General features: G+C 50.1%; 1 protein-coding gene across 1 annotated transcript; it reads left to right on the top strand.

Annotated features, from left to right (window-relative positions):
- Positions 1–7,199: 7,199 nt before the first annotated feature.
- Hspb8 (heat shock protein family B (small) member 8) lies at positions 7,200–22,290 on the top strand. Its single transcript, XM_052755157.1, has 3 exons — positions 7,200–8,067; positions 14,611–14,674; positions 21,264–22,290. The coding sequence occupies exons 1-3, from the start codon at positions 7,704–7,706 to the stop codon at positions 21,421–21,423; spliced, it is 588 nt and encodes a 195-aa protein (XP_052611117.1). The 5' UTR covers positions 7,200–7,703; the 3' UTR covers positions 21,424–22,290.
- Positions 22,291–27,605: the final 5,315 nt, after the last annotated feature.

The raw sequence follows: 27,605 nt of genomic DNA, 5'->3' as shown, positions 1-27,605 counted from the left end.
GCACTCGGGAGGCAGAGGCAGGTGGGTCTCTGTGAGTTCGAGGCCAGCCTGGTCTACAGAGCGAGTTCCAGGAGGACTGAGGCTACACAGAGAAACCCTGTCTCACAAACAAACAAACAGAGCAGGAAAGGTTTCAGAGGCTTCAGCCCATGGTTACTCAGCCACTATTTGTCTTTGGGCCTGTGGCAGGGCAGCAAACTTGTGGTGAGGGAAGCTGTTCACCTCATAGTTCGTGAGAAAAAGGAGAGATGTGTCAGAAGGAGCTAGGGTCTCAACATCCCCTACAAGGCCACACACACACAATGACATCCTGTCCTTCTGCTACACCCCACTTTTTCAATATCCCACCATTTGCCAATAGCACCATGATCTGGCAAATGATGCTATAACGTACGGGCCCCTCTAAACCATAACAATAATTATTGTTTTAGTGAATCATAAAAAAGCAGATGATATTCTTATCCCCATCTTACAGGAGGTTAGACAGACTTTCAGAGAGGCTGAGTTGGTCACCCAGAGCAGCAGAGCAGACAGAATCTGAACAGGGGTCTATCTAGGTTCCTATATAGCCATTCACTGTCCTTCAGCAGGGAAACCAAATATCACCACCCCTAAAACCTCCAGTAGCTGAGGTCTTATGTCCTGGATGCAGACCGTGCTGGTTAATCTTTGTCAGCTTGATACAACTTAGAGTCACCTGGCAAGAGAGAACCTCAGCTGAGGAGTTGCCTCCATCAGATAGGACTGTGAGCATGTCGGGGGGGGGAGGGTTGCGGGATTTTTGATTAATGATTTACATGAGAGGGCCTAGCCCACTGTGGGCGGCGCTACCCCCTAGGCAGGTAGATAGTCCTAGGTTGTATAAGAAAGTAGGTTGAGCCAGCCATGGAGAGCAAGCCAGTAAGCAAGGCTCTTCCATGGCCTCTGCATCTGCTCCTGCCTCCAGGTTGTTTCTACTTTGGCTTCCGCTGGTGACGGACAGTGTGACCTAGGAGCCCAATAAACTCATTGCTCCACAGGTTGGTTTTGGTCAGTGTTGTATCACAGCAGCAGACACAGACTAGGAGAGTCACTAGCCACTAGCAGCACAGAAGCACTTGAACATCCAGCGCTTCCTCATCTCTGCCAGCAGAGGCAGGGTAGAATGCTTCCTATGCAGCAGCTACCTGGCACTAGGGGCACGTGCTTGTAGCAGACACCATGCCTGACCCATCTCAGGCAGCTGCTCAGTTCCTCAATCTCAATGTGTACTTAATGTCATTTGCTCTACCGGGAGAAGGTGCCAGGAAATCAGGTCCTGGGGGAAGGAGGAAGAAATGAACTGGCAATCTAAAGGTCAGCTGTGGCTTTTAGGCTTGGCTGGGAATGGAGGGCTAGGATCTGGCTGGGCACGCAGGGGGAGCAGATGGCATGGCCTCACTGTGCAGATCAAAGAGATCTGTGCTTGACATTCACACAGACTTGGGTTGGGTTGAGAATCCACAAACTGGTGACGGTACTGGCCCCAGTTTCCTCCTCCTCTGTAAAATGGAAGTTGCTTGGAAACCTTCCATTCCTTCTACCCATTGTGGATATCTTGGTACACCTTGAAGTGCCATGACTCGTACACACTAATCAGGGCAGAGCAAACCAAACTCAGGGGACATCAGATGCTCGCACAGGCTCTGCTGTGCCCCTGGCATGGCACCTCCAAGGACCCTGGATAGGAACAGTATAACACGAATTGCTAAGTGGTCTTATAAATGAAATAACCAGAGCTAGGTATTGGGGTAAATTCTGAAAGATCAGAGAGAAAGAACAAACCACAACCAACCTCACCTTGCCAATTCCTCAGATGATCTTGTTTCCTCAGACTAAAAGCCTCTGAGTCCTCATCCAAATGGATCTCAGCTGAACTGTTTAAAAGCTAAAAGCTTAAAAAGGCTCTAGTTTCTGATCCCCATGCCTTATACACCTTTCTGCTTCCTGCCATCACTTCCTGAGATTAAAGGCGTGAGTCACCATGCCTGGCTGTTTCCAGTGTGGCTTTGAACTCACAGAGATCCAGATGGATCTCTGCTTCTGGAATGCTAGGATTAAAGGCGTGCGCTACCACTGACTAAACCTATGTTTAATATTGTGGCTGTTCTGTTCTCTGACCTCCGATAAGTTTTTTGGGGTGCACAATATATCAGCCACAGAACAGGACACCTAAGCATGCAGCTAACGTGAGGTGCAGTGCGCTGTAGACTCCGTTACTGTCATCTGTAAAGGGTCTGAGAAAGTGAAGGGATAGAAGGCAGGGATACAGGTCTTAGTGATGTTAGGAGAACCCCAGGAGCCATCCAAGCTTCCCCAAAGAAAGTTCTGAGCCTCTGGGGTTGTGACAGAGCAGAGCGCAACACTCCCGCTAGAAACCTGAGCCTTTGAGAGACCCTCCCTCAGTCTGTGATGATGATAATGAGGTTAAAGGGTGGGAGGACGGAAGAGGTGGGGCTTAGGTGTCTGGGAAGAGGGAGAGTCCATGTCTTCTTGCAGCACAAGGGAAACACTTGGCAGCTTTCTTTGTCCTGCCCACACCCCTGAGACTCCAAGCACTGTTTCTTCCTCCAGGAGGTCCCAGCTTCTGGAATGCAGGATGAGGTCACCTTCCCCCTTGATCGTCTCTTTTGAAGATTAATTGTGGTATTTCCCATGTGAAAGTTTTACAGGCAGGTGAGACAATATTTGCTCTGGGTCTAACATCCTAACATACTCTCACACACTCACATATGCATACATACTCACACACACACATACATACACACACGCTCACACACACTCTCACACACATGTAAACACACACTCACATACACATAAAAACACACACTCACACACATACTCATACACACACTCTCACACACATTCACATACACACACATAACACACTCTCACACACATATTCACACACACTCTCATACACATGCAAACACACACTCTCGCATGCACACACACTCATACACGCATACTCACAAATACACGCTCACACACATATTCACATACACACACATAAACACACACAAACACACACATAATCACACATACACACACACACACACACACACACACACACACACACACACACACACACACACAGTCTCTCCTTCTCTGGAAGAACCTGCGGAGGGCTTCATCTTTCTCCGAAGCTTCTCCCCAGACTTGGGGGAGTCTGACCCCTGTTTTCAGCTGGTTGACGATGGCCTGTGGTGTTTACTGATCACTGTCCCCACATGTCATCTTACGTCTCAACAGGTGACTCAGTCAGCAGGCTTAGTAGCTGTCTCCCTTCTCAGTTTCCCCCCAGCAGGAAGCTGGCCTGACCCAGGGATGCAGCAAGAGCCCAAAAAAAACGATGCCAGATGGTACAGAGGACCACAGGGCAAGGCCTGGGTGATATCATTCCTATGTGGTTATTATAAGAGCTCCTCATCCCACTGGCTGTGTGACCTGGGGAAGATGGCTTGACCTCTCTGGACTATGAAGACTGTGAGATGATGAATAAAAATGATGGAGCTGGGCATGGTGACATAGAGCTATAACCCCAGTACTCAGAAGGCTAAGGCAGGAAGATATCACATTGCAGGTCAATCTGAACCACATAGAAAGACTTGGACCCGTTACAGACAAACAAAAACCCTGCTGAACGAGGGCCTGGCATACGGTCAGTGCTGTGTAAACATAAGCCACAAATCTGATCTCAGAGAGTCAGAGCCAAAGGCCCCGGTTGGAATCCAAGCTCTGTCACTTAAGGAGGCACACCGTGAGACAAGTCTGCGCCTCAGTTTTCCATCTACAAAACGAAGACACTAAAAGTCCCTTCCTCACCACAAACTGCTGGGGATTGGATGAGTGGAAAGGTAAGTTCAAAGTGCCAAGGGCAGAATGTGGCACCTGGCAAGGGCCCCGTGAATGCTAACCATTGCCATGACTGTCTTCTAACCACAAAGAATAGAGGGGCCGAGGCTGGGATTCCGGTGGTAAAATGCTGGCCTAGCACACACCAAGCCTTGGGTTCCTTTTCCAGATCCCTGTCATCCCAGCACTTAAAGAGGTTGAAGTAAGAGGGGTCAGGAGTTCAAGGTCACCATCTGCTACATAAGGAGTTCAAGGTTTGCCTGGGCTACATGAGATGGGGTTGGGGGAGAAGCTGGGGGAGAGACAGACAGAGAGGCACAGGCCACGTTGGAGGCTCAGTCCGCTGCTGTCAAGGTTTCCCCTTCCTGGGTATTCTAGAAGTTTTCAGTGAAGTTGTGCAAACAGGCCTGGGAGGGAAGAAAGCCTTTTAGAACATGTCCTCCAAACACACCCATAAATCAATGCAGCCCAGCAGCACGTAAACACACACAACACCCACCCAAATCCACACACACTCAGCCAGAGACAGCCCCGTCCCGCCCCCACCTCATCCCTCCCACTCAGGAGCCCCACCCCGGGCCCCTGCCTGCTCCCAGGCAGGGCCAGATTTCTCCCTGTTCATCATACAGGGTGACTCTCCACATAATTAGCTGCAGGCTCACCCGACCCCTCCCAGCTGCAGTCTGTGCCCAGCCATGACGTCAGCTTAAGGCTTCTGGCACCATGAGCTCATCCCACATCGAATCAAGGCCGCTCAGTAACAGGGGAACACATCATGCTGAGACAGGGGGACCCTCTCCCCACTGGAGCAAAAGCTGGGGATGGGGGGGGGTCCTCAGTCCACCCACTCAGTCCAGATCCAAGATTCAAAACAATTAGCTTTCCCACCAGGGCTCCTGCCTTTCCACATCTGTGTGCAAGGGCTGGCTCTCCACCTTCCAGTTTCTCCACGAAAACATCCCCATCTGAAAAATGGGGTGATGATAATAAAGACAGTGTTGTGAACATTTCCTGCCGAGCCTGCGGGGGTTCATGATAGTGAAAGACACACAGGAGTCATTCTTTTCTGTATTATTATTTTGAGTAAACTGCCTCATACGAGAACAGTTTCCTATCAAAATGACTTCTCAACCTGTGACTCAGACTCCCCGACACACCCCCACCCCATAAAGAAAGCAGAGCTTGGGAGCCCCAGGCTCACACAGGGCAGATGACACGTTCCAAGCTGCCCACCTGTTGAGGACAGCGCAAAGACTGGAACCCCAAACCCGAGGCACCTGTAGGCTAAAAGACGGTTTGTAAATTCATTCTCCCAGCAGTCTGGAGGAAAAGGGGCTTCTAGAAATGGTTCTCCCTGGATTTGGGGGTTTCAGAGCTAATATCCCATCTGGAGACTAGTACATCTCAGTAGCTACTGCTATTACTCAGAATAAAAATATAAACCCAGTCTGGGGGTGCTGGTCTGTAGTCCAAGCTGCTCAGGAGACTGAAACTTGAAGTTCACAAGTTCAAGACCAGCCTAGGTAGAGTAATGAGATGCTATTTGAAAAAAAAAGAACAAAAAATAAAAGGGTTTCTCTACCTGCTTACATGCAGACATACAAACATATACAAATACATAGATGTATGTTATATAATGTAATATATATATATATATATATATATATATATATATATATATATATATATATATATATATTACAGATTAGAATCCCCATACAAGGAATAGCATAGCAGGGCAACATAGTGACCTTTAGAAAGGACACCAACAGAGGATCGTATTTGGTAATGGAGAATGTTGGAACACAGGAAAGGACACAGGAGCCATGAAAGAGTCTTTAGAAAGCATTTTCCCCCCCTCACATCAACCCTAGTTTGTCCCATTATTTTGTGGTAGATACGTGGATAAAGATGCAGTGGACAGTGAGAGCGTAAAACCCAAAGCCCGGTTCCATGGCTTGGGCACCACGGTTCTGTGCAGAGGTTTGCTGAGACGGGGGAGCATTTGGGACTGAGCGGGTGTGTGAGCGTCTAGCTTAAACCAGCGGGTGTGATGTTTTCACTTGTGAACCTACCACAATACAGTGAGTTTATAGAAAGACGGGGGGGGGGGGCGGACTAGGGGTGCAGCTGAGTGGTGAGATGCATGCCTTCCACCCTGTAGAAGGCTGTGTTCTGCCTCCAGTACCACAACCACCGATCAATACAATTAAAAAAAAAAAGGGATCTGATGACTTAGGATGGTTTGCTGTACTGCCAAACAAGGCCCTCAGCAGTGAGTGTGTTGGCGGGGTGGGGGAGGCTTCACCGGCTAATGTTTGCGGAGCACTTAAGCGCAAATATTATGCAACTGATAAGTTGAAAGTTGAAGTCCTCAAAGCACAGCTCCCTCTGCGATGCAGTCCATGACCTCACGCATTCCTGATGACACACGCCCCAAGTAGGCTCCTCCTCTCTTGCCCATTTCACAGGTGGGGAACAGGCAGCTGAGGCATGCCTGGGAGTAATGTTACCACCGATAGGGACTCTTCCCTTGACCAGACTTCAGCCGGGCTCCTTGCAGGGCGGGGCACGCATTGGCATTGTCTTCACCCAGTTTTAACAAGAACAAGCCAGTTCAGCTGCAACCCCCATGGTGCCCTATATAACCATCCCTCCACTCCCATCCCCTCTAACTAGTTTTCAAAGGAGGTCCTGGCCACCCCAGTCTATCCTCAGAGGAATCCGGTCAGGTCAGTTTATCCAGGATTCCCTCAGACCCCTGGAGTCCCCTTAGTCATTTCCCATCTGTTGACCCCAACTCTGCCTCCAGGCAGTGTTGGGAGTTGAGCCCAGTTGCTTCTCTTGCTCCAGGACCTTCCTATCTATCCCAACAGACACTCTGCCTGACAATGTGTGTTCTTTTCATAACTTAACAAGTGTCATTGAAAAAAAAAATCATGATATGTTGTTGTTGTTGTTGTTGTTGTTGTTGTTGTTAGTCATTCCCAGAAGTCTGAGGCGCCTTTGGCCATACTGTAAACGGGGATTCCATCTAGTCTTCAATCCAATGGGTCTCTCTTCTTCTGTGGGTCCCCAGGGTGGGAGGCAAGATAGAACATGTTCTGGGCATGGTATTTCCAGAGTGTGACCTGAGCACTCAGCCAGGCGGAGGGTTATTAATAGTCTGGCTTTAGTGCCCTGCGGGACACTAGTGCCTGGAGTGGATGCTGTTGGAGGCAGAGGGAGGGCGGAGCTGAGCGCGGGGAGGAGAGAGTGCTGGAGAGGCTGGCTGGACTCGGATGCCACGGCCCCTCCCAGCTCCCCACCCCCCTCCCGGAGCCCAGTTCTTCTCTCAGCGGATTCTCAGGGGCTGGTTCATCACCTTTGAATACTCCTGTGACAGGAGGCGCCTGCAAAACCCGCCCCTCAGCCCCCAGCAGCAAATAAATACAAGGCTCCCAGCCCAGAAGCCAGGAGAAGTTTCTAGGCGCGCGTCCCCGAGGTTTATTAAACTCTTGGCTGTGCTCAAGACCTCAGCGGGCTTTGGCTGGGAGCCTGGGCAGCCTGGGAGGCTGGTGACTTGCTGCTAAGCCTGGTGAGGTGGGACAGACAGAGGCCCTCTGGGGTTCTGCTGGGCCTGCTCGGTGAGTCACGTTTGTGAGCCAGGACCCCAGCTCCATTCTGGGCAGCGGATGGTTGGGCTTGTGGCTAACAGAAGATCAGCATTTTCTGAAGTGGAGGACTAAACTCTGAAAACCATCTCAAGCCACATCACCTTGCTGTGTGACCTTGGGTAGGTGGCTCCGTCTCTCTGAGCCTCTGTTTCCCCTTTGAGCTCAGCAGACACCATGGCTGATGGGCAACTGCCTTTCCCGTGCTCCTACCCAAGCCGCTTGCGCAGAGACCCCTTCCGGGACTCACCGCTCTCTTCCCGCCTGCTGGACGATGGCTTTGGCATGGACCCCTTCCCAGACGACTTGACAGCCCCTTGGCCTGAGTGGGCGATGCCTCGGCTCTCCGCCTGGCCTGGAACCCTAAGGTCCGGCATGGTGCCCCGGGGGCCTACAGCCACAGCCAGGTTTGGAGTGCCTGCTGAGGGCAGGAGCCCCCCACCCTTTCCTGGGGAGCCCTGGAAAGTGTGTGTCAATGTGCACAGCTTCAAGCCGGAAGAGCTGATGGTCAAGACCAAGGATGGATACGTGGAGGTGTCAGGTAAGTGAGGAGCAGACAGGCCAGGGTCTGTCTCTCTCTCTCTCTCTCTCTGTGTGTGTGTGTGTGTGTGTGTGTGTGTGTGTGTGTGTGCAGGTTCAGCCCAAACAACTTCAGTAGAAGGGACCTGTGACAGATGACATGGCCCAGGTGACCTCAGGTCTCAGGAATGCAGCCCACAATGTTATCTTTAGGGACAAGTGCTTCTCCGTGGGTGACAGACAGAGTCTGAATGTGACCCAGTAGCTGGGGGTCCTCAGGGCACCGTGTCCACCTGAGAACTGGCAGAGATCAGACTGGATCTTGTGAAATGGGCAATTTTAATATAAAGAATAGATTGGATGCGTGGAGGATTTCTGAAGACCCAGGAAGAGGGGGTTACTATACCTACCCCACACAAATCCACAACCCAGCGGAGTGGGTCAGGGTGAATGCTGAGTCGTCATGTTAGTGACAGGCAGGGAAACTGAGGCTGGATAGTAAGGAGAACAACAGAGCTGCTGTCCTCGGCGAAGAGCAGTCTGCCAGGCACCGTAAACTGGGAGGCCAGCATCAGGTAGCGCCGATGTGAGGATGTGAGGACAGTCTGAGGAGGAGGCGGCTCGTATCCACCCGTCCCTTTTAGACTGGGGAAATGGAGGCACAGAGAGGTTGGCATAATTTGCTCAAGGCGGCAAAGGGTTCCAACCCAGGCTGTCTTGGGAATTAGAGATGGAAGGGAATTTTATTTATGTATGTATGTATGTATGTATGTATGTATGTATGTATTTATTCGAATCAGAAACACACACACACACACATAAACAAAATAACCCCACCACCACCACCACCACCAACGAAAACCACTTTAAAAATCCACTTTCCTCTGACCCTTCCTCCCATGACTCTCTACTCCCATCTTGCAGTGGAGGGAGGCCTTGCCCCAGGTCGTACAATGAGTCAGCAAAAGGACCAGAGCAGAGCTTAGGCCTGGCCACAGCACCAGGCCCAGGGCTTTCCCTACCCCATTGCACTCTGGGAGAAAGAATACGCCGTGAGGGGGGAAAAGACAGAGGAGACAGGAAGCTGGGTCTCGGCTTTTCTCCTGCCTCCCTCCCAATTAACAGGCCATTAAAAAGAGCTTGTTCCTGGCAGGGGCCTGTCAGCCAGGAAATCAATAGCATCCCCGCTGCTGCGCGAGGACTAGCTGAGGAGGGACAAGTCCCAGCAGGGTTCCAGGGGAGGGTTTTAAAGCCCCTTGGAGTAGAACCCGCAAACATCAAAGGCTGTGGCTGTGGGTGTGGTGGGGCTGGCACACTGGGGCGCACGTGCTGACGCGGGTGTGGGCTGTCGGCCTCGGCTGGTGAGCCAACACAAGCCATGCTGCTCCCTCACCAACAGGGTGGGTTAGTTACATTTTTAGCTATCTTGTTTCTTTTCTGGGCGTCTGTCGAGGTCCCTATGGGTCCTCGGGAAGGGTGGCGGTAGCCTCTAACAACAGGGCAGTCTTTGTACAGCCGCCGCATGGATGGTGCCCGGGATACTAACAGTTAGTTTGTTCTTGTGAACAGCAATGCAGTGGTGGCCACGGTGTGGGCACGTGGGGAGATTCCAGTACGTAATAAATCATAAATGCTCTTTGAGACCCGGGTTCAAATTCGAGCCCAACCGTGAGGTAGCCGAATGGATACCGACTGGGAGCCTCGGTTTCCCTGTCTGTGCAATGGGAATTATGGCCGTTCTTGTCACACAAGGCTAGTGGGAAGATGTAGTCGATGCAGACAATCTATCCAGAACATCTGTAAAATGGAGTTAATAGCGCATCCTGCAGACTGAGGTCATCATCACCCCACCCTTGATCTGTTTTAATTACGGTTGTTCAAGGCAGAAGCTTCCAGATCGCCCACACCCTGTAGTCTTTTCTTTACCCTCCCTCGACTCCTTAACCGACTCCTTAACAGGTGGAGTCTGACAGCCACAAGCTGAGATCTCAGGCTAGAACCTTAGTGATCTGGAGGCTTGGGGTGTATCACGGAGCCTCAACGTCTCTGTCTGTGAAATGGGAACTCTGGAACTAAAACAAAAATATAAACCTTGTAAGTGTGCAGCTAATTGTGACCCCAGCCATACAGACTCCAAACCCACCAAGTGGTGCAGGTGAAAGCTTTCTTCCCTGAAAGGGGTTTAAGAGCCAAGATCTGCGGCTCCCTGTAAAAGCAACTTCTAAAGGGGAAGCCAGGGAACAGAGCCAGTACCCCAGCTACATCATGCAATAAAAACCTATTCTTCCACAAGCAGTTCAGGCTAGACCTTTGCTCAATGTCCACCTAGGCTGGCTTACTGGTTGGTTACTCACAATGTTTTGTTGTTGTTGTTGTTGTTGTTGTTTAGGAGTGTGGGTAGGTTTGTAATACCACCCTTGCCCATTTTACAGATAGTGAAACTGAGGCCTAGGGAGGCTAACTCACCCAGCACAACCAACCACCTGCTTCCTCTCTGGCAGTATCTAACATTTCAAGCCAGGCCTGCCTAGAGGTTCATTGGCTGACTCTAGTTCTGACTGTGAACCTGTTTAGACATCTAAACACCCCCAACCTCTGGGCTCAGCTTCAATGCTGTCTCACAAAGAAGGGAGCTAGGTCAGATTTTGCCTCATCATCTGCTTCCGGGTGTCAGGGGAATGGATGAAAGGCTATTCTGAGTTTTGTAGAGGATGCCAGATGAGCCAAAATCATGAGTAAGCCTCCTCCTCACTGCAGGGCTTCTCAGAGCCTTCCCTGGTCCATGCAGTTGATGGATCTTATCTGACCATAAAGGAATACCCTGCTCCAGGGAAGTGTTTGGAAAATGTGGGTTCATGATTTCCATCATGCTTCAATTTCCCCCACTCCTGACCTGCAGGCAACAGCCAAGAATGATCCCTTCAAGGGCTACTGGGCCAGGCTGAAAAGGCTTTTGTCTTGGTCCCAGGGCCTCTGCTCTCCCTGGAAACAGCACCTTTCCTTGATGGGTCTGGCTGCACACCCTACCCTCACCAGTACTGCCACAGCTCTTTAGGGTACCTGAGAAACATCGCAGCTGCATGAGATCTCTTCTGTCCCGGGATGGCAAAGATTTCTGTACAAGCAATCATCATTTCTTCCTTCCATGTACAAAAATAAAAAACATTTTGATGGTATAAAATGTAAATCAGAAAGCAAGATAATGAACGAAGACTTGCTGGTATAACATCAGATGCCCAATAACCAATGCACATATGCAAATGATATACAAATGAAGTGCCAGGATGACCCGCCTCCTTAGACTTGTTCCCCACCACAGGCCTCGTGATGGAAATCTTGGAATCTTTCCTGCTCAGAGACCCTCCCTCTCTGCCTCCCCCTAGCCTGCACCCCTTTTCAGACCATGGGCAGCATTCATAGACTTCTGAGGATCCCCATTTCCCTGAACATCAAAGTGAATGACGAGGTTCACCTGTACTGCTGGAGGGGCTGTGTGGCTCACTCTGTTGCTTCTCCCGGGGCTCCAGTAACATAGTTTTCAGAACATTTTAGAGGAGAATAAACAGAATAAAAGGGTATAGCCGTGTCAGGAAATGTCTGAGCAGGGATTGGCATCCCGCTCCCGGGACTCTGCCACCCTTTGCTCCATCACTTCCAGGGTGTTTGGCCTCAGGCACATCACTTGATCAGGCGTGTTCAGGGTGGTGCAGCCACAGACTCACCGACCCTCTCTGAATTTCAGTTTCTCTATCCACACAGTGGTGGTAATAAAGTCCCTGCTTAAAGGAGTTGGCATAAGCAAGTCGCTGAGAACAGTGGCCGACACCAAGTCCAGACCACACAGGGGCTCCTTGGCTTACCGTGGGGGTGAGGGCCTCAGAGACCCCATCATAAATCCAAAGTATCCCAAGCGGAACATGCAGTCAATATGCCTGAACTACCAAGCATTACAGCTGAGCCCTGCCCTCCCCGGAACCGGCCTACTGTTAGGCAAAATTATCCCACAGGACCCTGACTTTATTAAAGCACCTGACTCTCTCCTGTCACACACTGAGCAGATGCAAAGCCACAATGAGGTTGGACAGAGCGGCGGAGGAGTCGATTCAAAGGCTACATTAAGCAATGTCTGTGTGAGCTGGCTGCTAGCGCTTCATCATCTTCCTCCTCGCCTCCAGCAGTGACCAGGCCCTGCAGCAGAAGGAGGACAGGGTGCAGAAGAGCTGAGTCAGAGGCCCTGGCCTGTCCCCAGTGGGAGCAGGCTTCTCCGAGGCCCAGGCCTCGGGGAGGGGACCAGAGAACAGACAGTGCTCATTGCTGGCGCAGAGTAGATGATTGTCACCGAGTTGAACAGCATAACCTCTTGGGTTGACAGCACATTCGCAGAATAGAGAGTTCTGGCCTCCAGACACTGCAATCTAAAAGTGCATTCCGTCAGTATACCTCTCCTCCCTGTAGTGGGAAGATACATAGTATGGTTTTCCCAAGGGCCATGGAGCAATATAGGTCAGGCCTTAGAAGGTCTCAAGCTTGGCTCAAATCTCAGAAGTTGCTGGGTTTTGTGTGGAGATCAAGTTGCAAGGATTTTTAGTGCAGAGAGGAGGCTTCCATTGTTGTCTGTGCTGAAAAATAAGAGGCTGGCTAAGTAAGCCATTATGGAGTTCTGCAGAGGGATACGAGGCAGCCATTGAAAATCAGGAGGTCCTGAGTTCCAGCCCTCAGCACCTACATAAAAGCTGGGCACAGCAGCCTGAGCACAAGGTGGCAGAGGCAGGAGGATTCCAGGCACTTTCTGGCCAGCCAGCATAAAACGTTTGGTGAGCTCCAGGTTCCGGGAGAGGCCCTGTCTCAAATTCTAGGGTGGAGGTCCCGCAAAATGGCTCAACAGGTAAAAGGCACCTGCTTCCGAGCCTGACCGTCCACGTTCAATTCCTGCAAGCTGGCCTCTGATGTCCACGGCACACGATCCATATGAAGCACACAAAATTAACAAGTTAATTTAAAAGGCAATAAAATTGTAAGGTGGGTAAGCGCTTGAGAAAGACGTTCAGCATCACTCAGTGCTCCTCCCCCTCCCCTCCACACACACACACACACACACACACACACACACACACACACACACACACACACACACAACCATGCTGTCGAAGAGTATTTGGAGAAAATGGAAAAGTAATCATAATTTCTCAGCCAGATGAGGACAGAATGATCCCTTTGGTACGATGTGTGATGTATGGCTGTATTCTAGAAAATCCATACGTTTTTAAGAAGCATTTTCTATGTCTGGAGATGTAAACACTTTATTCATGGCTTGGGTGGGGGGTGGGGGGGAGGATGGGTGATTGTGTTTTTTTGTAAAGTTATTTCCTACGCTTCCTAACATACATATGCATTATCTTGTAATCAGAAAAGGTTATTAAATGAATGATTAGTAGTACAAAGTATTACTAATGCAATCACCTGTAAATGATGAGTTTAAGACAATTTGGACCTCCACAAGATGCTGTAGTCCCCCTGGGTATTTATAGTCTCTATTCGGAAGCTCTATTCCTCAGGAAGGCCTTCTGAGTGTGAATGCGGGCCTGGGCTCTGGAATGTGACCTCAAAAAGGAGTGGGAACGTGCAAAGGGCAGGTGCTGACAGCCGGCCCAGCCAAGCACTAATCCTGTTTGCTTAAAGAGAAATTTAAGACACCCTACTTTAAAAAGAAAAAAGATGAAGAATGGGGAGGATCGTTGAGAGGATCACAATTTGCCATATGAATTGCAGGATAAGAGCCAGCTCGGTCTGAAGCCTTCTTGTAATTTCATCTTCCTTTCCATAATTGGAAGAAGGAGCCCCTGAGAGGCGTGGCTGGTAGAATTCCCCTCTCTGCTTCTGTGGCTCTTCTCTAAGGAGAGGTCCCTTAGGAGGGGTTGGGTGTGTCCAGCAGATGGAAGCATTATTTCCGGGCTGGATAGGTGGTGCAGGAAGCTTGCCGCACATCCGAGGGCAGAGGGGCAGGAGGCCACAGCCTTTGGCATTGACTCCGTGAGTGCCAGGGCAGCCATGCACCTTCTGGGTGACCTTGAACCCACTCTGGGGTGACCTTAGTTGACACTTTAGCAACAGCAGCAGAAAGAAGCTGATCCGAAGAGCCAGGGAAGGGTGCTGGGTGGCCAGGAAGCCCCAGATGTGGCTTTGTGTCTTCTTTCTACCTCACTGATAGATCTGTGATGCCAGCTCCTGGGACCTGCTGGACAGCTACGGGGTAGGAGTTGTGTGGGAGGCTGGAAGCTAGGGAACAGGGGTCTCAGTTGTCAACAAAACATGAATGATTAATGGTACAAAGTATTATTAATGCAGTCATTATGTCAATGTCCTCTTCCCTGCACATTGTATTAGCTCATGTTCCACCAGCTTGGGAGGTGGGCTTGAGTCTGTAGGCCAAACAGAGCCCGTCTCCACACCACTCCTAAGCTACCAAAGAAAGCAAGAGCAGAGCAGGATTTGAATTCAAGCCCAAATTCCGAATGATGCCCAAAGGATACAAATTCTAATACATGATGACGCTCCTGTCTTCCAGGTAAACATGAAGAGAAGCAGCAGGAAGGTGGTATTGTCTCCAAGAACTTCACCAAGAAAATCCAGTAAGTACCCTTGCAGGGGGCACCTCAGGCAGGCACTGAGCGTGGAACTCAACCCTGGGATTCTGATTTCTTGCGAGAGACACCCAGGCAAGGAATTGAACGCTCAGACCTCAAGGGGAGAAGTTGTCATAATAAACCTCTAATAGGGGCCACCAAGTGGGAAGGGGAGGTTAGAGTATCATCTCATCGGCTCAGTGCCCTGTGAGGAGGAACAGAGAGGCAAAATGATTCGTCCATCTTACACTGAGCACTGGAATGCTCGCCCACCCAGGAGGCATAGACAGGATTGATGGTATCAATCGCCATCAAAGTAAGACCCACTCAACCCTGGCCTCTAGTTGCTCTAATAAAATCGTGTGTGTGTGTGTGTGTGTGTGTGTGTGTGTGTGTGTGTGTGTACATGCGTGCATGCTTTCATGCGCGTGCATGTGCAATCTACGTATGTGGTGTGCATGCAAATGTGTATGTTGGTTGTGTCGTGCATGGACTCTTGTGCTCACATAGAGACTAGAGGTAGATGTCCAATGTCCTGCTCTATCACTCTCCACCTTTCCCCTTGTGACAGAGTTTCTCACTGAACCTAGAGCTGGGCTGGTAGCCAGAAAGCCCATACCAATCCTCCTGCCTCTCTCTCCCATAGCTCTGGGGTCACAAGCGTACATTGTCACACCTAGTTTTATCATGGGTGCTGGGAATTTGAACTCAGATCTTCATGCACACATCGAGTAGTCTTGCACACTGAGCCATCTCCATGGCCCCTCCAATAAGGTGTCTTCCTCTACAGCTAAGATAATACCTGTGGCCTCAACATATTGGTTCAAACTGTTGTCTGGTTTCCTGGGATCCTTCTCACCCACCATGGAGGTTTGGAGGCTTGAGACACCACCCTAGAGAAAGGACAAGTTTGACTTAAGGGAGGGATTCTCGTTAGCTGTGGTCTTATGAGAGCAGTAAGCAGGCAGCCAAGCTGAACCGATGAAACATGGCCACATCTCCTCGCTGGCAGTCCCTGAAGGCTCAGTGGGGGATGCTAGCTGCATTAGAGGCTCCGGTGCCTGCCATGCACTGTCTCTCCAATCAGCATCACTCACTGGGTGAATTTCTGGTCCTGAGGTCGTTCACAGCCATCGCTGTCTTGACCTCTGCCATGAAGGTAGACAACAGGAAGAAGATGCATAGCAAACCCTCTGTGTGTTGTGGAGGAAGTAAATCTCCAATAGATGAAAGGGCCAAGCTAAGGTCTACAGTAAGGATTTAGCACTGCCCCAAACAGGTCTCTGACACTGTATCTTCCTCTGCTAAAGAGATACTGCTCCAGTATCTTCGCAGGCAATGGCAGATGTCCTTAGGGGGCCTGGTCCAGGCAGTCTGTTGGTATGATTCTCATGATTGTGTCTGAGCTCCACACTAGCCCTGGCAAACAAGTTCTGTGGTAGAGAGACTGCACTGGCTGAATCCTGAGATTTCATTTTCAGCATTGAGAGTGTACATCCCAGTCTCTGAATGCGTGTGCCCTTTCCTGACCCCAGCCCCAGCACCCCCACGGGTTCTCGGAAGCCCTTGGAAACTTCCTGATAAGGCAAATACCAACCAGTTTCTTTTTACATTCGCTGGCTCGCCAGAATCTGTGACCTTCACCTCTCTCCCCAGCCCAGTCTCTAGATCAAACAGAACTGAGAGAGAAGGAAGGGAGGGAGGGCACTGATGCCTCTCCTTCCAGAGGCTCACACCCTGGCTCAGGACAGAATCACAAACAGGGAGGAGCTGAGAAGCTCCTGCAGGGAGCATGGTGAATCAATCACCTTTCAAAACATCCGGGAGGTGGGGAGTGGCCCACCGGGTAAGGGCTTTGGCTCTGTAAGCATGGGGACCTGAGTGAGTTTGAATCTCCAGCACCCATGTACAAAGCTGGCCATGGTCCTACGTGCCTGTAACCCTGGCGTTGTGGGGCAGAGGAAGGCAGATCCTGACTGGTCACTGGCCTGCCCGCCTAGCTGAAATGGTCAGCTTCCTGTGAGAGACCCTGCGTTAAGGATCAAGGCAGAGAGTGAGGGAGGAAGACACCCAGTGTCCTGTTCTGGCCTCCACATGCCAAGTGTACACTCCCCACACACACATTAGCATATTCACACACACACACACACACACACACACACACACACACACACACAAACACACACATACACGCTGTCCAAAGCTGGGCATGATAACTCACACTTATTATAATCCTGGAACTCTGAAGGCTGAGACAGGAATCTTGTAACAAGTTAAAGGCCAACCCAGGCTACATCGTGAGACCCCCGTCTCAAACAAAATAAACATGCCAGTTTCCCATGGATTCCCCCACCTCTGAGGCCACTCAGGAAGCAGCTCTGGGAATTCGATGATGAGATAGAAAAGCCTGAAGTTGCTGAAGATAGTGTAGCTTCTCAGCTGCTGAAGGGCGAGTTGTTGACACATTGACCGCCTGTGTTAGTTAGCTTTTCATTAGTAGCAAATGTCTGAGAAAAACAGGAGGTGGGGGGGATTTGTATCAGGCTCACTGTTCCAGGCCATCGTGGTGGGGAGGGTGGTGTGGTGAAGGAGAGCAGCTCACATCATAGTAGTGAGAAAGAAGAGAGAAAACACCTGCGTTCTGGGGGCAGTCTGCCTTTCTGATCCTTATTCTGCCTCCCCCCCACTCCCCCTGTCTATGGCATGGTGCCACCTACATCAGGGTCCTCCCCCACTTAATCCACTCTGCAGCCTCCCTCTCTGAGGTCCAAACAAGTTGATAATCAAGACTGAGCCTCACTCTGTATCCCCGGGACCACCCAAACCTCCTTCCGTTCCAAACACTGAGGGTCCCCCAAGGTCTTCCTCCGTCAGCACAGCGTGCATCCATCCGCTGTGAATGGTCAATGTCTAACTGTGCCACTTACTTGTTGAGTATTTTGACTCCCGGCCCTGGTATAGAGACTCCCCCATATTAAGATAAAATTAAGGTATCACTTAGAGCCACTTGGGTGGCTGCTCTGAGGTTATATTCCCTCCCACTCAGGGCTGTGGTAGAGTTGGGAGGATTAAGATGAAGTGTTGGGTGGTGTGGATTAATATTAGGAAGGCTCCCCAAGGTTAGGGTCCCACAAGAGTGGTTCTGGCAGATGGAAATATCAAGGACTCAGGCGGGAGACTGGGGTAACCCTTGGGCCAGCGTCAGGGAACCTGTTTGCCTTTCCCAGGAAAGCCCCCGTCTTTAGAGGACAGAAAATTTTCTTTAGCCAAGCCTGGGGTCCTTGGAGGATTCCACCTCTGCAGAGCGCTACAGCAAACACCGTGGGCTTGGAAGTACATCCCAGAAGTCTGTTTGGAGAGAGAGAAAGAGAGAGAGAGAGAGAGAGAGAGAGAGAGGTTTTGGAGGTGCTTCACAGGTTAGAAGCAGGCCCTTTTCTGCCCCCAGCTTGGAGGAGAAAACAGGAAACAGGATGCAGGAAGTCAGCATGGAGGACCCTTGGCAGCTCTCCCTGTCTCACATCTTTCCAGGTGTTTGGTCAGCCCTTTGTTGACATCTGTGATATGCCAGCATCCATATTATGAGGTCTACAGGCTTAACCCCACTTAGCCATTCAAAGAATCCCATTAAGATGATTAAACTCTCCTTGTCCATGAGGAAACTGAAGTTCGGAGCGGTGGGCGAGAGGATTGAAGTGCTGGGAAAGAATAGACCTGGATTATTAGAAAGCCTTTAAGAAGAAAGGACAAGTCTGACCACGTTGGGAGCTGGGGAACATAAGGCCCATGACGTAGACAAGACACAGAAAGAATCACGCTGCAGGTGTCGCTTTGTGTGGACTCTAAAATAACCAAGCTCTTTAAGGGAGAGAGTAGAATGTGGCTCTCAGGAGTTGGAGATGAAAGGGAACAGGGAGTTGGGGGCTGGGGAGCTAGCTCAGTCTCTATAGTGCTTGCCACACAGGAGGACCTGTGCCCCAGCCCTACAGCCCATGGGAAACATCCCAGTGTGGTGGCCTGAGTTTGTAATTCCAGGGTTGGGGAGGCAGAGACAAGAGGATCCCTGGGATTGCCAGCCAGCCAGCTTAGCCTATCAGGAAGTCCCAAATCCCCATAATAGATCTGGTCTCAAATACTAATAATAATAGTTAATAATAATAATAATAACAACCAATAATCATCATTATCATCGTAATAATAACCGTGATAAACAAGCTAGATAACTCCTCAGGAACAATACCCACGGTTGATGCCTGATCTGCACATGCTTGTGCACACATATGTGATCATACCCACATGAACACACACACACACACACACACACACACACACACACAGAATTTGATAAGCCAGTAAAACTGTCTCTAGAAGAAAAGAGGTCTTTTGAACACAGGTCTCTCCACCTTTAAAGCCCCTGGCCTTCCTGCTGGGTTAAGAGAGCTCAGGTTACAGCATTCACACACAGTCCTCACTGTTCCTCAGCTTCACAAACTTCCATTTCTACCCCATCACCAGTTTCAGGCTTTTCCTCCCTCTAACATCAGCTCACTTTTAATAAAGTTAAATTCTCACCCCTAACGTGATCCCTAAGGAAGGCACCTACGAGGGAAATAAACCCCAAGAGGCTAAGCCTGGGTCCTCTAACTAGATAAGGTCATTTGCCCTGGGGCCCAAAGTTTAAGCCAGCTCTAATTGGGAAAGGAAAAGTCGTTAGTGCCCGGCCCTAAAGGCGTTGAGGTATTTAACACTCAGCCTCAGCGAGGGACTGTCATTCAGATGCAAATGAGGGCCTAAGGGATCTCCTTAACCTTTTCCCACCGACTTGGGAATTCAGGACTCTGCTGAGAGACCCCAAACAAGTCACTCCCATCTGTAGGCCTCAGTTTCCCCACGTACAAGGTCATCCTTCTGGGCCAGCAGGAAGGTCTTTGGGCTCTGATGTCTGTGCACCTTGCCTTCAAATATCTACACCTGTCAGGAGGCCAATATGCAAGGCCGGTGACTACAAGGCTCCCCACACCGTGACCCGACTGCCAGATACTATTCCGACATGCTTTTCCCTCCGAGGAAATAGAATCCCAGAAGTCACATTCTGACGGTTGAGAAGCTTGGGATTTGAACACAGGTCTTCTTGCCTGCTAGGCCCACACTATGGCTGTACCAGGTGCTCACTGGCTGGCACGCAGCAAATGGTTAAACAGAATTGGCCCATCCCTAGCCGTGGGCGGGGCAGTGGGCGGGAGGCCCACAGCGAGGCTTTGTCTTCTCCCCAAAGCTTGGCTTGGCGATCCTCCAAACTCTTAAGCAGCGTCTTTGTTGAGCTGCATAGTTCCGATTTGGCATGGTGGCTTTGGGTGGATGTGGCTCCTGGGTCTTTGAACTTCTGATGATGGGAAATGACTCCTGGGCCCCCCATGGAGAGTCCTGATCACATTCAGGGCTGAGCAGCCCACTCCTTGCGTGTACAATAGACAGAGCTGGTCTGGCCCTTGGGGAAGGTCTCTGGTGATGGACGCTCCTGGCTTCTCTGCCTTTCCTTCACATGGTTGATGCTGGGAAGGCAGGAGAACACACTGTGTGGAGCCCAAGATAGCAGTTTTGAGTCCATCTGCTGGTGCGAACTGGACCCCCTTGGGCAAATCAGCTCACTTCTCTGAGTCTCAATATCCTTGTCTGTGACCAGGGACAGTAGTAGAACCTTCTTGGCAGGATTCTTAGCAACTGAATGTGAACAGGCAAGTCAGACATAACACCTGAAACGTTGAAAGCGCTCAGCAGGTTGTGGGTTTTGTTTTGTTTTTATTCTTACTACTAAAGGCATCCCAGTGAGACCATTAACACGCCATCACGGTTTGGTTTCAAGTCGGTTGAAGAAATCATATCCCGGGTAGCTTCATTCACTCCAAAAACAAAGGAAAAAAAATGTTTTAATCCTTAAAGCCGGGCATGGTGACACATGCCTCCAGTCAACAGTTCTCAGGAGATCCAGGAGTTCAAGGCCATAGGGCCTGTCTGGGCTGTGTGAGCCCCTGTCCTCTTTCACCTTCCAAATCCTTGTGAGAAACGGAATCAGATTTGAGAACTGAAGCCCCCACCTTTACACTCTCTGAGTCATGGAGCCTGTCTGACTCCCCCCCCCCCCCCGAGTCTCATGACTTCTGAGACAGAAGCTTGAACTTCTGTTATTCACCGCACTAGACTCTTCTAAAAGATGACAACATGGAGCTTGAGTTCAGACCTGGACACCCTTATAAAACCTCTGTAACCAGAGGTGGAAAGATGGGGGCACATGGGTCCCTGAAACTATAGGCTCGTTAGCCTCAGCAAATGGAGGAACTCCAGGTTCAGCGAGAGACCCTGCCTCAAACAATAAGATGGTAAGCAATGGGGGAAGAAGCCTGATACCAAGCTCTGGCCTCCACACACATAGGCATGTGCGCTCCAATGCACACATCAGCGCAAACATGTACATGTACCAAACACACACACACGCACACTCCTGTGCAAAAGAATATTTTCTTTCCAGTGAATATAGTTTCATTGTTTCAGCTCTATGAAAAACAACCAATGGGTAAGATCTTGTGTTTCCCTCTCCTAGGCTTCCAGCAGAAGTGGATCCAGTGACCGTATTTGCTTCACTTTCCCCAGAGGGCCTGCTCATCATCGAAGCTCCCCAAGTCCCTCCTTACTCACCCTTTGGAGAGAGCAGCTTCAACCACGAGCTTCCCCAAGACAACCCAGAAGTCACCTGTTCCTAAGACTTCAGCCTTGGTCCTTCTTCGTTCCTGTCCCCAGTCCCAGGGAATCTCTGGTTGGAGGGTACATACACTACTTTAGCAGAACTCAAATTTAAAGCAACTCAGATGTTGGGGGATGGGAGGGAGAAGAGAAGGACCACAGAGTCCCTGGATAATGTAGTTAATAGATTTCTCCACAGGATGACACAATGGGCGAAGCCTTGCTTGGTTGTGTTAGGTCACGGTGTAGGGAGGATTTTCCTTCATCTTGTCCGGTTGAAGACACCGCACGGTCTATAGTTGTGAAACTAGTGAATGGGGACTGGACGTTTCGTGTTACATCTTTACCTTGCAGCTCACGCAAGGGTTGCTTTTTCTCTGGGGACCTTCCCATCACCCAGATTCCTGCTCTGGCCTCTCCTAATGTGTGGCTTGGCTGATGGGGCCCTCTGGCTCCCCCTCAGTGTGTTTCTAAACTCCTTGTCTAGGAGAAGTCATAGGCAGGTCTTATATCCCCGTGTGGGATTTATCAGCCACACAAAACAGTGCCTTTTTGCCCCTCACCCAGATATATACCGCATGACCCCATGGCTCTCAAATGATCACCGCCAAGGACTCTGGGAACCTCTCAGTTGATTCTCTGGCTAAGGTTCCCCTTTATTGTGTCCCCTGTGTCCAAGTCAGATTTTTACAGAGAGCTGTCTCCAAGCAGCTCTATCAGGAACCAAGCAAAGGCCAGACAGCCTGGCATGCAGGCTAGTGGTATCGTGTATGTGGGGGGAATGTGTGTGTCTTTGTTGTGTGAATTGTGCTGTTGTTTAGGGGGAAAAATAACAGTAAATAATAATAATAATAACGATGATGCCAATAAAGGAGCTGATGTTCTTAGCATATTGTGCTTCATTTCATGAGAAACTCGCCGCGCTACCAGGGCGATAAACATCATCAGGAGTGTTAGGGCTTCAGGTAATGACTCCTGAGCGAAGAGTGGGGTAGACAGCATGAGTGGTGGACAGATGGACAGAACGCTTTCAGCCAACTCCACGGGAAGTTTAGACGAGCTTGCCTAGCTGTTGGTCCTCAGCCCTGGTTCCCATATTTCGTCTCTGCCTGTTGTGATGGCTCTACGCGGTTATAGTCTGTCCTCATGTCCAATAAGGCTGCAGCTATTACAAGTATCTCATCCTCCCGTGACAATGTAGGGAGGAGAAGGCTGGGGTGAGAGGTTTCCTTGTGTGGCCTCTCATTTTCCGGAAGCCCAGTGAATGTCTTCTTTGGTGTCGTATGTCTGTCCAGAGACCTGTTCCCGGCCTGAGAGAATGGGATGATGTCATAGTTACTTTTCTGGTTGCTGCGATAAATTATTCTGACAAGCAACTTAAGGAAGGAAAGATTTGCTTTGGCTCTTATCTCCCCCCTTACAGATGGGGAAACTGAGGCCCAGAAAGAGGAAATGCACCGCCCAAAACACACACCCGGTAAGCGATAGCCCCAGGCAGCCTGGGACCTTCACACTCAGCCACTGCATTCTCCATTTGCCCAGCAAAGCAAAATCTACGTTGTGGTGAGTCCGTCCCAGTTGCTAGGAAAGGAGAGGTGGCATTGCAAGCTGGGGCTTTGTGTGACTGACCAGAGGAGCGTCAGTCACGTCAGGGTTGGTGATCAGGCACAATTCTAAGACTTGAACAAACAGGGAGTGGTGTGAGGTGCCTGAAGCAGAAGAAAACACGTGAGCCGAGAAGAAAGGCACACTGTTCCTGCTCCATAAGTTGTTTACAGGACCAACTCCAGTGTTCGTCACAGGACTGCCCTATCTATCTATCTATCTATCTATCTATCTATCTATCTATCTATCTATCCATCCATCCACCCCCCCTCTGTCTCTCTCTCTCTCTCTCTCTCTCTCTCTCACACACACACACACACACACACACACACACACACACACACCTTTCTCCCCCATAACCTGATTCCCCATTCTCCTGCCCCATCCACCATCCAGCTTCTCTCCATTCTCCAGAACAGACTGTCCCCTTAAGCCACCAGGACTTTGATCACAGACAGCTCTGTCTCCTCCAGAGAGGACTCTTCCACCCTGTTCTTCAGTTAATTCTTTAGGATCTCAGCCGAGCCTCTCACATGTTGGCCAGAGCCTCTGTCCCTTACCCCTGTCCTAACACAATACAGCCTATTATGTCAGGCTGGGTGCTCACAAGGCAAAACAAATAATAGGGACATCAACCAAAACCCAAATGATCCTAGCTGACCCGCTTTCAAGGAAGAGTGGGAAATATTCACAACTAGAGGGAAATTCCTACTTTTTGGATATTTGTTCAGCAAATTTTTTTAGGCATCTAATGTGCATAAAACACATTATTAAGTATTAATAATACTCATTAATAATAATTATTATTAGTTAAGTGTTTCAATTGGCTATGGTTTCTTCTTTTTTTAAAATTTGTTTGTTTGTTTTGGAGACAGGGTTTCTCTGTGTAGCTTTGCGCCTTTTCCTGGAACTCACTCGGTAGCCCAGGCTGGCCTCGAACTTACAGGGCTCCACCTGGCTCTGCCTCCCGAGTGCTGGGATTAAAGGCGTGTGCCACCACCGCCCGGCCTTATGGTTTCTTCTTTAAGGGGAGAAGAAGAGAAAAGCAAAGACTTTATTTCCAGGTCCGTCAGTTCACTTCTGGTCCTAGCTACTGAACGATGCTAAGTGGGTAGAATGGAAAGTTGATCCCCATGAGGTCAAGTGCATGGAGGGCCGCAATGACCTCCCAGAGGGACTGGAGGGAGCACCATAGTAAAGATGCTGAGTAGTTGGACTTCAGTGTGAGGTGGCCAGTGGGGCATGCTAGGCACAGGGCACACCTGCAAACTGAAAACGTGGTGCCCAATGTTGCATTTAGAATTCTTTGCACTGTGATAGAAAACTCACATGTCTGTCCCACCTGTAGGGATGTCTTACGCATGTATGCACGGGTGCTTCACATGCATAAGCTTGGGGGCAGGGGTGGGATAGGGTTCGAGGACAACACAGAGCAAGGAAAACAGAATTCCTTTCAGGAAGGGACTTGAAGTGAGAAGGGGCCACAAGAAAGGACTTGCTGAGAGAGAAGAGCATCCCATGGAGGGCACTGCACAGAAAGTCAAGTCACTCTTCTCCAAATGTTTCAGGAGTTTGGATTCTCCAGATTCCTGAACTGCCAACCCACAAAGCAGACTGAGGCTCATGATGGACAGATGGACAGACCCATGTCTTGGTGCTTCCCCACTAAATCTAACCCTTACCACACTGTCTGCAGTGTAGAAGTGACTCACAAGTGCTGAACACACAGACAGACCAACAGACTGACCAAACAAAATCTGAACTCCATTCTACTGCCTCCAGCGTCCCGTGTGCTCTGCCCCTCGTCACCATCTGCTTCCTTTCCCGCACCCCTCTGCTGTTACCTCCTGTCTCCCCTCAGACACACTGCGCTCATGCTCACCCCAGGACCTTGGCACTTGCCATTCGTTTGGCTGTGAACACTCTACCCGCAGCTCTTGGCCTCGCTGCCCCTTCCTTATGCTCTGCCCGAATCTCCCCTGGCATCTAGCTGGGGATCTGTACTTCCACTTGCCCAAGTCCTGCGGGCCTCACAACAGGCCTGTGTGACCCATCGATACATGACTTCCTCCAAAGCACTTTCCACAATCGTGCTTCGTGGGTGGCCAACATCCATGGGCATGAAACGATCAGCTCCCCTAGCAGGTCCTTCATAGCTATAAAATAAAATTCAGCCCCAAACGATATGTTTTGTTGTCTTTTGCGTGACCTAAAACGTTCAGTAGAATGTTCTGTATGTCAGAGACGACAAATACTTACTGGAGAGATGAAAGACTGGAGAGATGGATGGAGAGAGGGAAAGGTGGATGGATGGAGGAGGGTGGGGTGGACAAGAGGATGGGTAAATAGAGGGATGGATGGATAGATGGATGGATGAAGGGGGGAGGATCGATGTGTGGTAAAAGGACAGATAGATGGAGAAATGGATGGATGGGAAAGGAATGGAGGGATGAAGGAGGAATGGGTATGGACAGAATGAAAGGGTAGATGGATAGAGGGAGAAATGGATGAAGGGATGGGAGGAGGGAGAGATGGAAGCAGGGAGAAATGCAGGGAGGGAGGCAGAAAGAAGGAACGGGACGAGAAGGATCATCCTTGCAAACTAAGCAAAGGTCACAGTCTCAAGCTTCAGATATGGCTCCATTTCACTCGAGAGCCACAAGGACACAAGCCATAGTGTAAAACCAGGGGAGTTGAGCTCAGTGACGGGGGAGGATGGCTCCTGACTAGACTAGTTACTTTTCTTGATGCTGTCACAAAATTCACAGAAGCGAAAATGAATCTCGAGGGCAGGAAGAGTTTATTTTGGCTCACGGTTTGAGGAGGGTACAGCTCATCGCGGCAGGGAAGGCAGGAGCCGAGCATGAGGCAGCGGGGTCACACACAGTCCACGCATGGTCAGATAGCGGGCAGCAATGAATTCTTACGCTTGGCTTGGTTTCTTCCTCTTATTCTATATGGGGCTCTAGGCCATGGGATGGAGCCACTCACTTTTAGGGTGGGTCTTCCCTCCGTTCATCTAGTTAGAGATCCCTTACAGCTGTGCTCAGAGGCTTGCCTGCTAGGTGACTCCAGACCCTGTCCAGTTGACCATCAATATGAGTCAGCACACCGACCCTTCACTCGGATGATGTCGACAAGGGAGGCCTAGAGCCCATTCCTTTCCTCTTCCCTAACCCAGCTCCCAGGAAGTCTGAACTACAGAGCACCTCCACCCTCCCAGCTGCCTTCTAGCCAGCGGGTGGTTGCTGATGGTGATATATGGAGATGGCTTGATTTGACCTTGAAAGGAAGAAACAAATTAATGTGCCTCAAAATAAATTCCCAGAATCAGCGGCTGGCTTCTCCTCCACCCCCCTCCCTCTGGTGTCTTGTGAGCTGTGCATCATAATTTGAAAATCAATACTGTCTCCTAAATGAGCCAACACCTGGAGCTGCCTGGAGGTCCCCTCCCTCCCAGTGTCCTAGGTCTAGGAGTTGTTAGAAGCTGTGAGAACTTCAAGGCCGGGTGTCAGCTTTGTTCTCTGGCTGCTGAGGGTTGACCAGGCCCCTTGTCTACAGGAAGGCCAACCCACCCACTCTCCACCCCCACCTCAATTCAACAGCTTCCCCAAGTGGCAGGTGTGGTTACCTGATGACTTCAGCAGGAAAAAGGAAGGGTAGCCAAGTGGGTAGCTCCTCCAAAGGTTGGGGAAACTGAGTCTCTTCATCAGTTAACATATATGCACTAAACTCTGGTGCTTAGTGCTAAATTCAATTGGCTCACCTGGATACAAAGATAACGCATATTCCTGTGGTGGTATTGTGTTCCCCAAAATATTGTGCACCCTAATAAACTTATCTGGGGTCAGAGAACAGAACAGCTACTGGATATAGAGGCCAGAAAGTAGTGACACACACACCTTTAATCCTAGCATTCCAGAGGCAGAGATCCACCTGGATCTCTGTGAGTTCAAAGCCACACTGGAAGCAGCCAGGCATGGTGACTCACACACCTTTAATCCCAGGAAGTGATGGCAGAAAGCAGAAAGGTATATAAGGCATGAAAACCAGGAACCAGGGCAGGTTAAGCTTTTAGGCTTTTGAGCAGCCGTTCAGCTGAGATCCATTCTGGATGAGGACTCAGAGGCTTCCAGTCTGAGGAAACAGGATCAGCTGAGGTATTGGCAAGGTGAGGTGGCTGTGGCTTGTTCTGCTTCTCTGATCTTCCAGCATTCACCCCAGTACCTGCTCCGGGTTTGTTTTTATTAATAAGACCCGTTAAGACTCATGCTGCATGACCCAATACTTCAATATTTGGCATTTCGGTCCTTCTGTGTCCCTGGGTTCAGTTCACTGCCTGGCCCTCTAAGGTTTCTGTTTGAGTTCAGCATGTCTTTCTATTCCGACGGTTTGTCAGTTTGGAGCCTGGCTAACTCTTGAGAGGGTCTATCCAGGGCTACCAATGGTGAATGGGCCTTTTCTGTGCACACTGGACAGTCCAGAGCTCATGCTGGGTTCATTATCTACCAGAATGAGGTACCAGACACCTAGGGACCATCCTTGCATGCCTGCCAACATTGTTATGCTGGACAATCCTGAGTCTATTCCTTTGCTT

The sequence above is a fragment of the Peromyscus californicus genome, unplaced genomic scaffold, assembly GCF_007827085.1.
Source record: "Peromyscus californicus insignis strain IS unplaced genomic scaffold, ASM782708v3 Scaffold_2__1_contigs__length_46816999, whole genome shotgun sequence".
Lineage (NCBI taxonomy): Eukaryota > Metazoa > Chordata > Mammalia > Rodentia > Cricetidae > Peromyscus > Peromyscus californicus.
The sequence above is the reverse complement of the archived record's forward strand: the minus strand, read 5'-3'. Positions and strand labels throughout refer to the sequence as shown.

Bases quoted from the DNA above. Each gene is read 5' to 3' on its own strand.
- Hspb8 (XM_052755157.1), top strand. From the start codon at position 7,704: ATGGCTGATGGGCAACTGCCTTTCCCGTGCTCCTACCCAAGCCGCTTG. The intron at 8,068-14,610 runs GTAAGTGAGGAG...CCTGTCTTCCAG, and splicing joins TGGATACGTGGAGGTGTCAG to GTAAACATGAAGAGAAGCAG. The intron at 14,675-21,263 runs GTAAGTACCCTT...TCCCTCTCCTAG, and splicing joins AACTTCACCAAGAAAATCCA to GCTTCCAGCAGAAGTGGATC.